Below are 16,683 nucleotides of genomic sequence, written 5' to 3'. Positions count from 1 at the left end.
CCTAGATCAGTGCGAAATCATGAGAATCCCAAGTCTATTCATAGCTGCTCGATGTCGTTCGAAGCCTAGCATAGGGTCAGAAGAGAGCAAGGGAAGCGATATATAGTACAAGACTTATTCCTCCTGATGTATAGACGTCTAATCGAGAACGTGCGAAGCTTCTGTTCCGAGATAACAATCATGAAGCTTTAGCATCGCCGGCTTATATATAGCCAACCGTGATCGCATTCCAGCGTTAGTCATGATTGACATCATACAGAAAATTCTAGAGCTAGTTGTTCACTTGCCCATCGTACCCGTTCATTCCGCTCCCGTCCATGCCGTAGATACTGTTCCCATATCCCATATTTCCAGTGCCATTGTTAAAACCAGCGTTGCCTTGCATGGCTGCTTCCTGCTCTACCTCATTCCAACTGGCAAACATTTGATTCGAATCCCTCAGCCACCATTCCTGATCTTGCATCAGTGAATCCACACCACCGAACAGCCTTGTAGGAGATGTCTGCTGAACCGACGGCGCTTGCGAAGCTTGACTGTGATTCCATATCTCTTGTTGCGTTTGAGGCATGATGTAGCTGTGCTGCCTTGACTTGTTGAAATCGTTGGTTGATTGAGGTGGCATGGTAAGGATGCCGTCAAGACGCGGCATGTCTGGCGTAGGCATTGGACTTGCCAGGGGAGCAGTAATCGGGAAGAAGCCATTAGAGACACCGTTCGCGGGGTTGAGATGGTGGTTCACACTCGGTTCGGTCTTATGTTTCGCTATAGGTGGAGGCAATGGCTGCATCGGCGTTGGCGGCGGCATTTGATTGTCCGCCTTAGGCGTAACATCACGGTCGGGTGAGTTCAAAAACCCAAACCTCTCCTGCGCACGCTGGAGAGTCTTCTCCGCTTCCTCAGGCAGCTCGATATTCCAACGCCCCGCCACCGTACGTAAGATCCTCAATGTCCTGCGCGCGCACAGCCAGCTTTCTCCAATTTCTTCTAGATGCTTTAGACCGTGAACAAGGTCCCGTGCGGCATTTTTGTCTGGGAGGTTGAGAAGGTGTACCGTACATGCTGAGTGAGATATGTAGACGACAATGTTGCAGATTTGACGGAGGCCGTGGGTTCGTTTGTAAAGGCGGAGGAGTTTCGAGATCATGGAGGCGGCATGGGTCAAGAACTTCCGTGGGGAAACGTGGGAAGGTAGCGGAGAGGTCGCTTGTTTGTATTTGAGAAACGGGCGGAACAGGTGAATGAATAGAAGTTGGAAAAACATGCTACGGCCATGTCAGTTTGTTTCCTTTGCAAGGCGGCATTCGGGCTTACTGCATGACAAGGACATGCGGCAGCTGGCCCTCTTTTGGCTCCATCTCCTTCGGTAGGGTTTTCCGCCATGCTTCAAGTCTTGTGTGCAGCTCACTCAATTTCTTGAGCTCTGCCTGCTTGCCCAGTGGCTTCTCCAGCTGATGAGGATGGTAGAAGTATAGCAGTAGATCGCTACTGATCTCACATAGTTGAGATGTCTGAAGAGCGACAGCGCGTGTTCGGGACGGTTGGGCATGCGTTTTGCCGATCCCAGTGTCCAGGTAAGGTGACCACTCGTCGGCATCCTCCATTGGGAAGACATCGAATTTCGGGGCTGCGATGCTAGATAGTGGCAGCTGAGGTTGCCGGCCGAGGTAGTTCGACCAACATCTGGCATGTCAGAATCAACGGAATACAGCGAGGAAGGTAATCTCACTTGTCAAATAAGAAACAGCCCCATATTGTTATCCTGCGAGCATCAATCTCCGACTCATCAAGGTTGTTAGAGCCGGAGTCAATATTCAATCCTAGGTCGTAAGCCATTCGAAAGCTCATCCCACTGTACACCCATCCCCGAGCCTCGCGCCCACATCCAGCTTCACGTACAGACATGAGAGCGAGTGCTTGGACTGTTGCAAGCCTCGGATTTTCATGCTCATCATTCTCCAATATGAGTCTCTTGGCTTCCCTGAAGAAGTGATCGCCAGCGGTCGCGGAATCTTTGGGATCGGCTCTAGCTTGAGGCCAAGATGTAAAGTGACAACCCAATGCGAGCATCGCATTGACCAATAGCGGCGTGCAGTATTCAGTCTTTCGTTTGATGTCGCGGGGAGTTCTGCCCCGCTGAAAGTCACGGTAGAAGAGGCTTTTCGAAAGTGTGGTGAAGTAGGTGTAGTGCCATGCAAAATACATGTTGAGCAGATGGACAACTAAGTCCGGATCGGAGGTGACCTCTGTCCACGAGGTAATGGCATATTCCTGCTCTTCATATTGCTCGGAATCATCGGTTGAGTTGCTTCCATCTTCCCCATCCGTCCCAGACCCTACGAAGATCAGGTTTGAAGTTCCTCCAATGATGCTCACGGAGCCATTGTCCAGCCGCAGCTTGCCCATCTTTCCCGACAGCTCCTTTTCAAATTTGGGGACAATTGAGGGCGTGCCATTGTCGTTCGCGAGCGCTTCGTCAACTCTATCATCCTCTCCGACGCCGTTGTCTCTAGCTAGTATTGATTCGGCCACATCGTCCAAGCTCTCACATGTCCTTATCTGTTTGACCAAGCCCGGTACCTCGTTCTCCGGGTAGTTGAGGATGGCCTGGATGAGTGTTTGTAAAGTGGAATTGCGCGTCTTGAGGTTATCGATATCTTTCTTGTAGACGCCCTTGCGGCGATGGTCTGAGTTGGGGTCGTAGACACATTCGGTTCCGTAAACGGAGGAGCAAGCAGCACAGCTTGGTGTGTTACCATCGCACTGATCGTTCAAATCCTTGGTCAGCCATCCACTGACCCCACAGCGTACGGATTGTAGAGCAGGAAGCTACCTTGGATTTCCTCCTACGACAAGCTATGCAGGCGGTGCTGACGCATCGTCTCTTTGCAGATGCAGAGGCTGGAGAGCCTTTATCTTTGCTGTGCGACTTGGACTTGCCTGGTTTTGGGCTGGATTCGACAGCGGTGGGAAAGTCATTCGTAGGTGTTTGGTGGTCAGATTGGTCCTCAATCTTGGTTTCCCCCGCCATGTCTTCTCCTCGGAGATGCAGTCGGATCCCTGGATGGATCAGCCGCGAAGGAACGTGCGAGGGTGCCTTGGAGGCCCTTTTTCAAGTATTGATTAAGTAATGGAAATGCCCGATGGGTTGGTACTGGCAAGTGGATGGTTGATAAGGATGCATCCTCTCCTCATGCTGCTGATATTGAATGCAGTACGACGCAGTAGAAGCTGCACACGGGAATCCAGGATGGATCATTCGAAGATCCGCGATGGCCTGATAAGCAATGGCATTTCATTCGACCTTTTTCTGTCCTGTCACTATCGGTCCATCGGATGAAGGACCAGGATCATGCACCAGCTGGACGCGCTAGAGGTGCTATTGGCGGGAATCCTCGGTGGTTGCATTTGAGCCGCACCTCTGGGCCCAAGATTTTCCCCGAACACCACCATTCCACCACAGGTCCACACTTTCAGGCTGATGGCCTATAGGTACTCTGCTACACTATCATCCTCCTCTGTCATTGACACATTGCCAGGCATAGCAATTAGCAATGCTTACGAGTACCGCGGCAAAGGTCTTGGCTTCGACTACGGGTACCATAGCGAAAGGGTCCCACCCTACAGGCTGCAGCTTGCAGGTACTCTACAGGATGGAACACGCCGTTTGATTGGGCCCAACGCGCTTCAAAACACGCGCCTACACGCTTGACGGGAATCTTGTCCAAAGCCTCTTTTCAGTCAGAAAGCTACTTTCGCGTTGATGTCTATGCTTCCGTGGCCACACCTCTGACCTTTCTCCCATCTTCATGGATACTACCGGCGATGAGGACCTCAAGCTACAACGAGCCTCCGCAGATCTCATTGCAGAGCTACACCGTTCTCTTCCTCACTTCCTGTACAATGGCATACCCGCCGAATCTGGACATCCGCCTGCAGCCAGTGGCGGTGTTCGAGGCCTGGTCCGAGAGACCAAGACCGACCAGCTCATCAAGCTGGTACGCTCATCTCATGACCACATGTGAGTATGTATTGCTAATCTTTATCCTTCCTCCCTTCAGTTAGAGCCGTTTCAGGAATGGCCGCAGTTGCTAGATCCCCACCTAAGTGGTCTTCTCCAACCTCTGGTTTCTGCTTTCATTGATTATGCATCCAAGTATGCTGCCATTTACCACCAAGAAGGAAAGCCCTGCCCTGGCGTAATCCCACTGCCGAGGGCAATCTCCAAAATTCTTTACGTATTCTGCAAAATTCGAGGAACAAAGGTGATTTCTCAATTCCTGAACAACGAGCCAAGATATCTCGAAGCGATGCTTGACGCACTTGAGTCATGGGCTGGGAATATGTACTCTAGTAAAGAGAACGCTACCTCAAAATATGGTTTTATGGTTTGGGAGGAAAGCTTCATCATGTTGCTATGGCTATCTCATCTCTTATTGGCACCTTTTGATCTCAGCTCCATGTCCTCTGATAATGCTGGTGTACAGCTTCGTGGCTCCCTGTTGTATATTGACTTATCTGCAACCATTCCACCCATAGCAAAGCGTCTCGTCCACGTTTCTACTCACCACCTCAGCCTACCCAGCAAAGCGAGAGAGGCAGCTGGAACATTGCTAGTACGCCTTGCTGTGCGGACAGACATGCGAAAGATTGGCCTTCAGAAGATACTTATTGACTGGGCTCTCTCATCCGTCCGCGCGGAATCCGATGCCGCTGCTCCTACGTCAATCTATGGCTTTATTGGCATTCTATCTTTCCTCGCTGGGTTCATCATCTCTGCCGAGAGTGGAGTCCTCAAGCCGCTCCTCTCGCGGACATACAATTCTGTCCAGCACGCCAAATCCGACCAATCTCCTTCCTCCGCTGGGACAAATTCCTCAGCTTCCGCACGCAAACTAGTCATCAAGGTTGAACGGGCACTGGCTGTAGCTGGGATGAAAATAGACTCCAAGGCCCCCCATGGTCTTAGTCCAAGTCTTGGTGAAGGTGCGCTTGAAGACATTATTGATCATTTACTGACGGCGCTGGAGGACAAAGACACATCTGTGAGGCTTGCAGCAAGCAAAGCTCTAAGTGTCATTGCCGTCGAGCTAGAGCCCGACATGGTAGAACAGATCATCGAAATGATTGACGAGAGGTTGTATGAGGATACGTTGTGGGAAGATGCGCACACTGGGGCCGATGCATCTGGAAGTTGTGAATTGAATCTGGGAGCCGTCAGCGCTTTAAGATGGCACGGTTTAATCCTTGCACTATCCCAGCTGATATTCCGTGGCTCGATGCCACCGAAGTCTGTCATTAGTAAGGTCATGTTTTCACTCATTGTCGCTCTTCGCTTCGAACAAAGATCGTCATTGGGAAACTCTGTTGGGACCAGCGTCAGAGATGCAGCATGCTTTGGCCTATGGGCGCTTGCCAGACGATATTCTACAGCGCAAATCAAAAGTTACAAGCCGGTTAGAAAGGAAAATTATGACGGCGTTATGGAAGCAAAGGGCCAGGTTTCAGAAAAACCCACTCTCTCTGCTTCGGGTATCACGACTGCAGGCGCCACAGGCTCGAAGTCCACCGAGAATCCCGAATCAACGCTTCAGGTCCTCGCAAATGAATTAGTCATCGCAGCTACATTGGATGCAGCTGGAAATATCCGTCGTGGCGCTTCCGCCGCTTTACAGGAAATGATTGGCAGACATCCCGAAGAAATTGAAAACGGCATAGATCTAGTCCAGGTGATAGATTACCATGGAATTGCCTTAAGATCGAGGGCAATGACCAAGATCGCCATCAGCGTCTCGCAGATCGAGCCAACTTATTGGCATTCTACCCTCCGTGGACTCCTAGATTGGAGGGGTGTATGCTCAGGTGACGTGGAATGTCGGCGCAATGCCGCCCATGCGATCGGGCTACTATCCCATAGTCGAGGTCCTGAAATGATCGCGTTAACCATCAGCACTTTGCGGCGTCGGTTGCACGCCTGCGTCGTCCCAAAGATCGAGGAGAGACATGGCCTACTACTTGCTTTGTCAGAGGTTGTAAGCCGTTGGTCTGATGTTGATCTTGGCAACAGACCACATCTTCCGGCCAAAATAGAGGGCGAAATAGCCAAACTATGGCATATTTTCTACCGTGGTAGTGGCCCCAAGACACGGTCATACGAGGGGGAGGTAGCCATGGATACGAAGCTTCTTCGTTCCGCTCTCGCATGTGAAGCCATATGTTCGTTGGTTGCAGCCCTCGCCAACTCCTTGATCCACGGGAAATTGCACCATCCGTCTCCTACAGAGTTGCATGAATGCCTTGAAGCACTTGAGATGAGCCTACATCAATCAGATGGAGTTGTCCTCGCTGCGAGCACAAGCGCCGCGAAGGCCTTGTTCCGGATACTAGACCGTGACACTCAGGGGAAACTTGTATCCCAATGGGCTCAAATTCTCCGTGATCCGACTTCCGGTTCTTCAGATGATAGTGTGGTGGGAGTCGCAGCCGCATTCGGCGCGGTTTTCCAACATGTTCAAGCTTCGCAATCGCGGAATCTCATCATCGATACATTGACAAGCCTGGTCAACAACGAACATGGCATAAGCCTTAGATGCACTGCGCTGAGAAGTCTGACTTCAGGCGTGCTCGAATCGAATGGTAGGAGATACTTGCATTGGTTCAGTGGCAAGCAGGCTGACTTTCGTAGTAATCTCTGAGAAATCATCTCAGGCGCTGCATGCCTGCTTGAATGACTACACCACCGATAAACGAGGTGACGTTGGCTCTTTGATCCGCTTGGAAGCCATTGATGCCACTGCTGTTGTCTTGAAGAAGGATCTCCTAAGTATGAGCGAGAGACAAGACATAGCAGCGAGGATCTGTGGCCTTGCCGTGGAGAAGCTTGACAAGGTTCGATTCCGAGCTTGGGATTGTTTGCAAGCCAACTGGGAAGTCTTCAGCTTGGATTCTAAACCACAGACGTACGTAAAGTATTGTCTTGCTACATAATGTCGTACTGATTGTTCTAAAAGCTTAATATCTGACATCTCGCAAACATCGACAAGCGAGTACTTTCTGCAACTTTTGTCCTTATGCTCCCACCACTTGACACAAGGTTGGATCAGGAAGCCACTTCTAGAAGGCTATGTTACATCAGGAGGAGCAGGCTCTGAGTCACTTCTGGGAGCGTCAAGAGCAGCTTTTGTATTCTATACCGAGTCTTCGGATCTGGCAACATTAACCGTGCTCTGCACATATCTGACTGACATCATCCGAGAAAACATCTTCAACGACAGACTTGCTATGCCTACTTTGGAGTTTGTTGCCTTCCTCTTTGAAGCAGGCGTGCTGCAGCGGCTACGAGATCGAGATTTCGCATGGAGAAGACTCTTTACCGAGGTGCGAAAGGCGCATTTCAAATCCGGCAATGTCCAGAAGATCGAAGCAGCTGTTAAGATATATGCGGGCATGATGGCAGTGCCCAGGGTGAGGACAGAGGTTCAAGAAAAGCTATGCAGTATGCTTTTGCACCCATATCCCAAGGTCCGCAATGCGGCTGCTGATGCGCTGCTTATCGTGACTGAGGATGAGAGCTTGATGGGAGTCAATTGGTCGAAACCGCAGGCGGAATTGAAGATAGTCGTCCGTTCTTTCCAGGCCAAAGTTGGGGTTCAACCCGCTTTTGCTTCATAGGCAAAGGCATCACTGCGTATCTGTTGGAGTCTTTCGAGGGGTACAAGCCTTGACAGGCCGGCCATTCGATTCAAAGAAGAGCTCACGAACCTAGAATTATGTATCTGTATGAGCTTGATGCCATTGACAACCGCACTCGTAGTGGGATGAAACCCTCCAATATCGTTACTTCACCTTCATTGCCTTACCAAATCAAGAACCATCTGCTCTGGATTCATGACAATGGCTGACGAGAGGCTAGCGCCAAGACTGCCACCTTTTCAAAATTAGTGAAATCATTTGCCGAAGTTCTGGCCGATACAACATACAGCATACAAAAAAGAACTGCGGATGCTCTGGCCGGTTCAAGCTTCCACGAATCCCACTCGCCTGCCAACACCATGGCTCCCACCCTCTCATCCTCCATGGATCAACATCATCCCTTAATAATTCCCTCTGCCTCCAACCCCACCTCCAACCCCGCCCCCTCCGCTGCCCGCATCCGCGAGAACCAACGCCGTTCCCGAGCCCGCCGGAAAGAATATCTGCAAGAATTGGAGCATAAGCTTAGAAAGTGTGAACAGGCGGGAGTCAGAGCTAGTGTGGATATACAGCTTGCAGCTAGAGGGGTGGCGGAGGATAATAAGAGGCTCAAGGAGGAGAACAGGAGATTGAAGGAAGAAGGGGAGAAATTGAGGAGGGAGAATGAGAGGATGAGGGCGAAACTGGATGGGAACCAGCAAGAACGTGCGGGAGCTTCAAAAGGGAGGAAATCCGTGGCCGGAGCATCGTCTCATGGAATCCAAGATGCAGAAGCCGAGGCTCCTTCTCAGTTGCAAGATTCCACAGACCGTCAGCAACCGACCACTGGGACCGAGGGCGAAGAGATCTACACACAGCTTACTCCAATGCCGACAGAAACATCATCGGAAGTCTCGTACATCGGCCAAAACGATCAGATGGTACTGGGTGACGATACTTCATCCTGCGAATACGCAGCGCACATCATCACCAGCATGAGAGCGGATATCAGCACTGATGATGTACGAGCTGATCTAGGTTGTGGTGGCGATATCAGAGAATGGCGAAAGTGCAAGGTGGATAATTCGAAGCTTTTCGTTGCTGTGGATCGGTATACTGGATGAGTAGGGGACAAAACAGTGTTGCAATCCTCGGCTTCGACGTGCGTGCTGTGCTCGGCGGTATGTTCAGGCAGATCTACTGACGCGATAGCCTACATTGTGATGATTGGATCACGAGGTAATCTGAATGACAGTACATGCAAGCTTTCGGACAGTGATAGCGGAGTCATCGAACGGAGCGGAGCAACTTCAGTAAACAACCACGGATGTTCCAATGGTATAAGTTGGCCTATTGCTGCTGTTTTTAGAAGTTTCTGATGACCTACATTGGGGCTTGCATTCCTCACATGCCTAAATGCGGAATCTCTTGGCACACACAGAGAGTTTTCTTCAAGGAGCTCGCGCCAACTATTTGGCATTGTCTTCCAACATCTTACCATGGCCCTAGCCATGAGAGAAAGAAAACTTACGACCACGATGGGTGCACAAAGGACAATATCTGTGTGCGGCCGCGTAGCGCCCGTGATTGCATGGCTGTTTGCGGCGGATGAAATGGGGGGCAAAAGACAATCTTCTTTCAAAGGGGGCTCTCCGACCACGCGGCTACTATCAAACTCGATCCACTTCTCTCTTCTACGAAGTTTTGTTCAGCTTCAGAAGTACTGTTGTTCGTGCGACACTAGAAGGGGGAAGAGAACAAGCAATATTTGGCAAAAATGACACGTAGTAAAGCAGGGCAGAATCCTCCCACACGAGACTCAGCAGACGTACCCGCCCATGAAGCCACACCAGTGATTAGGGATGGGCCAGAAGGATATTCCGAGGACGGGTCAATCAGACGGTCTGAGAAAGACAAAACCAAGGAACCGTCTGCAGACTCTGCAAATACGTCGGGCAAAAGTAAAGCTAAGAATTACAGGGGACAAGACACTGTGACGGGCAGATTTGGATCGGGCAAAAGGACCAGCTCGGACTCGCCCAGAACGATCAAAGAAAATCTCGCCCTCAGCTCATCGCGATTTGGCTCTCCGTTCGCATATTCATCTAACCAGAACAAGCATGATTTTTTCAAGGGCCTTCTCCCCGAAAGCACGTGTATTGTATTCGACCAAGTCGTTGCCGAAGCGTCAACCCTGAGAGAGCGCCTATTGGCAGGTGGTGCTCTCACGAATGATGGTAGCAACGGCCAATTTTGCGTCCTTAAGGAATGCGAGTTCCCTAGCATAAATTCCGACTCTAGCAAAAAAAGCAAACACGACGACTCAAAGTTGCAATTCTACTGCTTTGGACCTAGTGGTGATGACGAATTGGAGCTTCTTCTGTTTGTTGACCCTTCAGCTGCAGCCAATCGTCGGACTTACGTTGTTGGAGATAATTCTGTCGACTCCATCGACTCGAGCGATCCTTCATCCACGACAAGCGAAAGTCCCAAAGCTGGCAAGTGTCTCGAGGCTCGCCGCGTCAGGAACTCCAAAACCGGCGAGGTTGAATACTTCGTTGTGAACAATGGCTTGGATATTTTCTCCATTAACGGCACAGATGTGGGCCCTACCACGAGAGCTGGACCTCTTCCAGACTTTGCGGTACTCGAACATGGACACTTTTCTATCTTTTGGTGGCGCACGGCTGCTGCCTTGGACTATATACCAGTAAGAGGATCCATGCTATGTCTCCTGGGCGCTTGAAGAAAGCTAACGATTTCTGCAGAGTCACAAACGCAGACGCCAGTCTGAGGACAGCGACGGAGAATCATCTAGAAAGGCCTTCAAAGGCGCTACCGGTAAGCCCTACCACATCAGAAGCCTGCGTAGGCTAGTATAGGATCTGTAAGCTTATAGATGCCAGACCCTTCGCACAATTCGCAAGTGTTTCCAGAGTCGAAAAGTTGGCTCGATGAATATCGTCGTCGCGTAGAGTTATGTGAAGAAAGGCCTATTAAGTACACATCTTCAATAACAGATCTCCATCCACCGCACCAGCAAAGAGACGACGAGATGCGCGACATCGACGTCATACTTGCCATTGGCGCCGTTTGGCTCGGCCTGATGAATGCGAATATTGATTTTGCATATGCTAATTCAGATCTATTTTCCTTCGCGCGGAGCATGCGAATGGTCGGGATGCATGCTATCAAAGGGACTAATCCTTTCCTCATGCCCTTGATCTTCAGCAAGGAGTTAGAAGCCCTGTCCCCTGAATTAGGCGAAGATACAGCAGAGCCCCTAGAGCCCGTATTCAGCGTGTTTCAACGAGGCGAAGAGCAGAAGAACCAAGAGAACGTTGTTGCAGCCAAAAAAGCACAGCAGAAAGATCCTGGCAACAAGAATAAGCCCCCGCTCTCACTCGAGGATCAAAATATGGAGAATAAAAGGTACAAGGGTGACATCGGCCACTTCGTACTAGCCATTGCCGAGAAGGTCAATAGGGATGGGCCCAATACTATCAAGGATATTCAGATGAAGAAAGCTCTCGTGCGATTGAGATTTATGGATAGCGCCGAAGGACTTTTAGACAAAGGATTGATTCGACGTGTCGCAAGAAATATTGTCAGAAATGCAGGGTGGCTTGGCGACACCTGGCCTTCCTTCGATCCGAATGAGGAAGACTGGGTGGACGTACTTGGACAGTCAGTGAACAGGTGCGGGGAGCATACCGTTTTGAATGCATGGGCTTACATGCTTGAAATTCCACTGGCTACGACGCGAAAAGGAGCATTAGCAAAAGCGTCTTATGAAGACATAAGACGAATGATTGGCCTAGCGCTTCGAGGGCAGCTTGACAGCTTGACTATCCGAGCCTGGATGCAGCATTACAAGTTTGCAATCAGTGAGCCTTTGTCTCAGCTTCAGCAAACCCAGAAACAGAACCCGGATTTGCCGAACAAACTTCGGTACATGCAGACTGTAGCATTGAATGAAAAGGCTTTCAATGAGATCGTTGATGATATGCACACGCAGGAACAGGCTGCTAATCGAGATCATGCAAGGATTTGGGGCGCTGTATCCGTACCACCAGGATGCGCCACGACCCAGCAATCAGGGCATGCTCCTGAGGTCGCGACCGGACTCACATTGCCACTTCCTGGTCAAGGTTCAGCTGCAGGTTCTTCAGACGCCTGCGGTGGTTCAGATAGTTCCTCAGGTTCTTCAGACGCTTCCGGTGATTCAGGTAGTTCCTCAGGTTCTGCGGACACACCTCCACCACCACCGGCTTCTCTTCAAACCCCAGGAACCTGGAAGGAAAGCTTGGTCCGAGGTCTCGCTAGTCACATAGCCTTGAGAGCGAAGACCCCCCGGACTACCAAAGGCGCGCTGAAAGACGCTACAATCATAAGGGACTCCTCAAACATGGCCGATTACGAGGTAATACTTGGCATAGCGCCCATTTGGGAAAGTCTCAAGCGTCTCAGGCGTGCAGACTTCGATTTCACTTATGCTGGGATGGACATTTTCTCGCCTGGGGGTCAACAGGAAGAAGTTGGCGCAGTTGGGGGGTGGAGCAGATTCATCATGCCGTTGTTCTTTTCTTCCACAACATCTGAAGCGCTTGAGGATCAAGTCAAAGGCCAAGAGAGAATCCACCCTGCTGGCCATCTTCTGCTCTGTGTGGCTGAGTTGGTTGACGCCCGTCCGATGACAGTTCAATTACGAATATTTGACAGTAGAAGGGGAACGGTAACAGAGGAACAGATTGCGCTAAGCGCTGAAAGAATCATCAATCATTCTCGCTGGCTTGTTTCGGCTGGACCTGGGATTCAGGTCTTATACAGACCCTGCATCTGGAACCGAGTCCCTCAACAGGTGGGTATCAATACTTGTGGACTGCATGTCATCTTCAATGCTTGGGCAACCATGCTTGGTATCCCCATACATCCGGAAATTTTGCGCCGGGGGCGATGCCGCGAAGAAGAGAACGATGCCACCGACCAAAGATTTTTAGCACAAGGTCTCGAAATCGTCAATCTTGCCCTTGAGGGCTTCATGGATTCGACCACCATACAAGCCTTCTTCAACGTCTACGGCTACTCCGTCGAGCAACGCTTTCGCGATCCTGCACGTTCCGTCATACCAGTCAAAGCAATCGGAATGAACCAGGACAAGTTCGGCCGCACCCTGCGGAAAAGAGTCTGGAGCAGCAAACTTGAGTACGCTGGGGCTATAAAGAGGACGTTTCCGGATGCAACTATGGCGGGATTGATGGCGCAAGGGTTGAGTAGGGATCAAGCGTGGACGGCTCTGGCGATCGCTGGTGGGAACTCGGATGGGGCTTTCCACTGGCACTATTCACAGGACGTTGCTGGAGAGCTGCCGAAGCCTGAGGAAGCGTTGTCGCCGAAGACGCCGGATTGGGGGCGAGAACCTTGACATTGTAACCGGACCACGGCGGGCCGATAGATCACGAACTCTTTTGGCATGGACAAGGAGTGCCACTCATGTACCGTTTATTTAGACGCAGATGTTTCGCAACTCTTCAGTTTCTAGGCATTGTTTTAATTCATCCTTCAATCAATCAATCATCCATCCATCCATTCGTACCCCCCTTCATGCTCCGCCTTAGTACTCTTCACTGTGCAAGTATTCAAAAGACCCCCCAAAATCCAGCCCATCTACTCAACTAAAGCACTCTAAGGTACCTAACCCCAATGTCTTCTTTTTTTCTTTCTTTGCTTCTTACCATCACAGTCCCCAGCTCCTCCATCCGTATACCTACCTACCTAAACCACAACTCATCATCGCGCAGCCTTTACGCGCCACGACAAAGAAGAGAGCCGCGTTGGATGGATACTCCCTCCCTCCAGCAAGTCTACTCCGAGCAGTCGTACATATGGCGCGCGGATTGATTGACCGCGGGGTACGGATACGTTCCGGGCAATCGGTATTGTCGATGTCGGTTTTATAGTCCCCACCGAGTGCTCGTCTTGGACGCTGTGCGTGGGCCGCTGACTATGCGGGAGTTCGGGATGGTTGTTCCGCATTGGTGTGTGTGTGGGGCAGGGGCAGCTTCGTTTGAAAAGCCCGAACGACATATGTATCTAGATGAGATAAGATACATTATCTGATCTACTTATCTCTCTCATCATCGCGTCTATGATGTCTGGCCCCTCTCTCTCTCATGGTCACAATCTCGCGTCCACTACGATAATCGATCCAAGAACAGCCCACCGTAGCTCCCTCTCACCCACACCATGATTGTACGAGGCCTTCGCCCTTGGCTCACCAAACAAGGCTATAGTCTGGATCCATGAACCCAACCACCAGGGTACCCTCTCCAGTCGCGTGATCACAATCCTCTGCGCCTGGACCACCTTATAGCTGAACATGCCGGAGCACAAAAAGACGATGCAGCAATGGTTGCGCAAGATCAAGAGGTTGTTTCTGGGTCTGGTGGGGCGCCGGAGGTGGATGGTGTATGTTGCGTGGTGCCAGCGGCAGGAAGGGGAGAGGCTGTTAGAGGATGTGATGGAGCATTTGGGACAGAAGATGCCAGGGGAGCTTTTGAGGATATGAGTTAGGCGGGGTGTATACCGCATGCCAATCAAATGGGTTGTTGATCGACTTCTGCTGGGGAAAAACAATTCCAATCCCAGGTGAACTCTTAGTAAACTCACCGAACGTAATGATAGCCTGTTACCAACCGTCGTTCAAGGGACAGCTTCCTAATGAGCCTTGTTAAAAATGACATTTCTGTCGCTGTGCAGTCTTTCCTCGGTCGTTCTGTATACTCTCGGGAGCCCGGTCTGCTCAAACGTCTTGTCGTTTCTGATCATCTCCGCAACTCCTTTGGCGGCAAGGAAGATGATGGGCATGCCGTGGCCATTGAAGCCGGCCACGATGTATTGATTTGACTTTCCGGGGATTGGACCGACATGCGGTTGGAGGTCGGAGGTGTAGCCCATTACTGCAATAAGCATTCGATTCAGCACAAGATAGGGATCCATCAAAACAATTATCCAATCAGGGAAGGCTTTAGATTGACTTACTCCCAGTCCACACTTTGTCCACATAGGCTCCACTTTCTTCCCACCCGACAAATCGTCGTTGCATATATTCATCGAAGTATTCCTTTGCAGGCTCAATCAGCTCATTATCATTAGTGTTGTCATACCACACGCTTTTGTCGTTCGACATCGTGGCTTTGGCGCCGCCAACTATAATACTTCCGTCCACCCGCGGAATCAGATAGTCGTACATGCCATGGCCAGTCCGCAAGCTATATGTATTGTTCAGATAAGGCGCCTTGTTTGGATCAGGCGCCACAATACGGCTGCATATCCCTCGACAAGGCACGATCTTCTGCGAGTACTCGGGAAGAATGCCGGCCGTGAAGCCATTCGAGGCGAAGACTACCTTCTTAGCTGTGATGATTCCTCTGGGAGTGGTGACGGCGTAGCGCTCGCCGTCGTCCGGAGTCGAAGTTACATGCGTTACAGGCGTATGGGTCTGCAAATTGAGCCCTTTGGCAACTGCGAGGCCGAGAAGATGCATGATGAACTTGTAAGGCCAGAGATGCGCCGCGGTGAAGCTGAAGCAGCCTTTGGCGTCTTTGACTCCGGATACTCGTTCCGCATACTTTGCTGGTGTAAAGTGCGCGTCTTGAATAGAAGTCAAGCCTCTCTTTACCATGCTATCGTACGCTTCTTTGGACTTGTTGGCGAATTCTTCGTCTAGGAAAACATCAAAGGTCCGGGTCAGAGTAAAGTCGCAGTCAATGTGCTCTTTCTCGATCAGCTTCTTGATTGCTTGGATATGAGCAACTTCATGGTTGGAGATCTCAGCAGCAGCTTCCAGGCCGTACTTTTCGATGTAGTCGGACATACCGAAGTAGACTTCTGGTCTTAGATGGCCGCCTTAATGCTCGTCTTCATCAGCTGCTCATCGCTAGCGGACCAACACAACCTACCATTCCTCGCTGTGGCTCCTGAACATGCTTGACGGGCTTCTAACAGCACGATTGATGGAGGCGATGGGTTGCCATCATACAGATGATAAGCAGTGGCTGTGCCAGCATATCCTGCTCCAATGATCACGAGGTCACATTCGGTTGGCATATTCTCGCTACTGCGGTAACTGTCCAACTCATGAGGTTCTATTCTCCAAAAAGGAAGCGTTGAGTCGGGATTTGGGTAGGAGGGCTTGTTGTCCAAATTCATGGTTGCCACAGCCAGATGGAACATTCACAAGACAAGAAGAAGCCGATTTACATTGCAGTGAAAGAAGGCACCTGCAAAAGAAGAGATCAATAGACTGGACCACGAACAGTCGTTCTATCAAATCACACGAGAATTTACCGACTGACAATCTGATACCGGTTGAGTACGCCAGACGAGATCTAACGATTTCCAGCCTAGCGCAAACCGGGAGACGCCGCTGTCAGAAAAGTCACCTCAGCATCGCGAGAGATGGATAATCAATACTCTCGGTGTTGAGATCAAAAAGCAGTCCCCGTATAGTAAAATATTCGACAAGTGACACCTTTTCACATGCTTCTAGTCGGCCATAAATTGGGGATTCGGTCCACCGCAAACCCTTACTTTTTCTGGCAAGGCACCCCCCGGCGACCATTTGACAATTGACCCACGGATCTAGAGTCCGCTCCACCAAAAATCACAGAAACACTGGAGCCACAGACTGGAGAAGGGACAGCTATTGTTGCTCGAGCGCATGTAGGCCCGAGACTTGCATGTGTAACGGTTTTCCGCGTGGGTTCCGAGGCTGCTTCGGCCACCTCCAGCACTGCTCCAAGATGCGTGCAGCCCTAGGAGAGAGAACGCTTTACCGCAAAACGTAATCCGACTGCCACTCAGCGGGACAGAATCGGTCTCGTGCATAGGAATTGAAGCACGATGAGAACACTGGGAGATTTCCCCACTTCAAGCTGATAGTGGCAACTGGAATATAAAATCTGGCGTCTCGGATGGAGAATGGGTACGCAACTTTCGACTCTCGTTCGAGGC

The 16,683-nt window shown here is 50.7% G+C and overlaps 5 protein-coding genes across 5 annotated transcripts; 3 read left to right on the top strand and 2 right to left on the bottom strand.

Annotated features, from left to right (window-relative positions):
- Nucleotides 1-271: 271 nt before the first annotated feature.
- HO133_007534 (uncharacterized protein) lies at nt 272-3,028 on the bottom strand (the record flags this gene model as incomplete). Its single annotated transcript, XM_037298425.1, has 4 exons — nt 272-1,262; nt 1,312-1,680; nt 1,727-2,760; nt 2,831-3,028. 4 exons carry the CDS (start codon nt 3,026-3,028, stop codon nt 272-274), a joined length of 2,592 nt encoding a protein of 863 aa, XP_037157060.1.
- Nucleotides 3,029-3,806: 778 nt separating this feature from the next.
- Nucleotides 3,807-7,668, top strand: HO133_007533 (uncharacterized protein; the record flags this gene model as incomplete). Its single annotated transcript, XM_037298424.1, has 4 exons — nt 3,807-3,995; nt 4,059-6,633; nt 6,683-6,956; nt 7,008-7,668. The coding sequence occupies 4 exons, from the start codon at nt 3,807-3,809 to the stop codon at nt 7,666-7,668; spliced, it is 3,699 nt and encodes a 1,232-aa protein (XP_037157059.1).
- A 380-nt stretch (nt 7,669-8,048) lies between these two features.
- On the top strand, nt 8,049-8,792 carry HO133_007532 (uncharacterized protein; the record flags this gene model as incomplete). Its single annotated transcript, XM_037298423.1, has 1 exon — nt 8,049-8,792. One exon carries the CDS (start codon nt 8,049-8,051, stop codon nt 8,790-8,792), a length of 744 nt encoding a protein of 247 aa, XP_037157058.1.
- A 653-nt stretch (nt 8,793-9,445) lies between these two features.
- On the top strand, nt 9,446-13,093 carry HO133_007531 (uncharacterized protein; the record flags this gene model as incomplete). The annotated part of the gene is made up of 3 exons (XM_037298422.1): nt 9,446-10,378; nt 10,437-10,509; nt 10,575-13,093. The coding sequence occupies 3 exons, from the start codon at nt 9,446-9,448 to the stop codon at nt 13,091-13,093; spliced, it is 3,525 nt and encodes a 1,174-aa protein (XP_037157057.1).
- Nucleotides 13,094-14,385: 1,292 nt separating this feature from the next.
- Nucleotides 14,386-15,879, bottom strand: HO133_007530 (uncharacterized protein; the record flags this gene model as incomplete). The annotated part of the gene is made up of 4 exons (XM_037298421.1): nt 14,386-14,627; nt 14,710-15,483; nt 15,547-15,576; nt 15,630-15,879. 4 exons carry the CDS (start codon nt 15,877-15,879, stop codon nt 14,386-14,388), a joined length of 1,296 nt encoding a protein of 431 aa, XP_037157056.1.
- Nucleotides 15,880-16,683: the final 804 nt, after the last annotated feature.

This window comes from Letharia lupina (assembly GCF_014066315.1).
Source record: "Letharia lupina isolate WasteWater1 chromosome Unknown contig_3, whole genome shotgun sequence".
In the NCBI taxonomy this organism is placed as follows: domain Eukaryota; kingdom Fungi; phylum Ascomycota; class Lecanoromycetes; order Lecanorales; family Parmeliaceae; genus Letharia; species Letharia lupina.
This window is presented reverse-complemented; position numbering and strand designations above follow the sequence as displayed.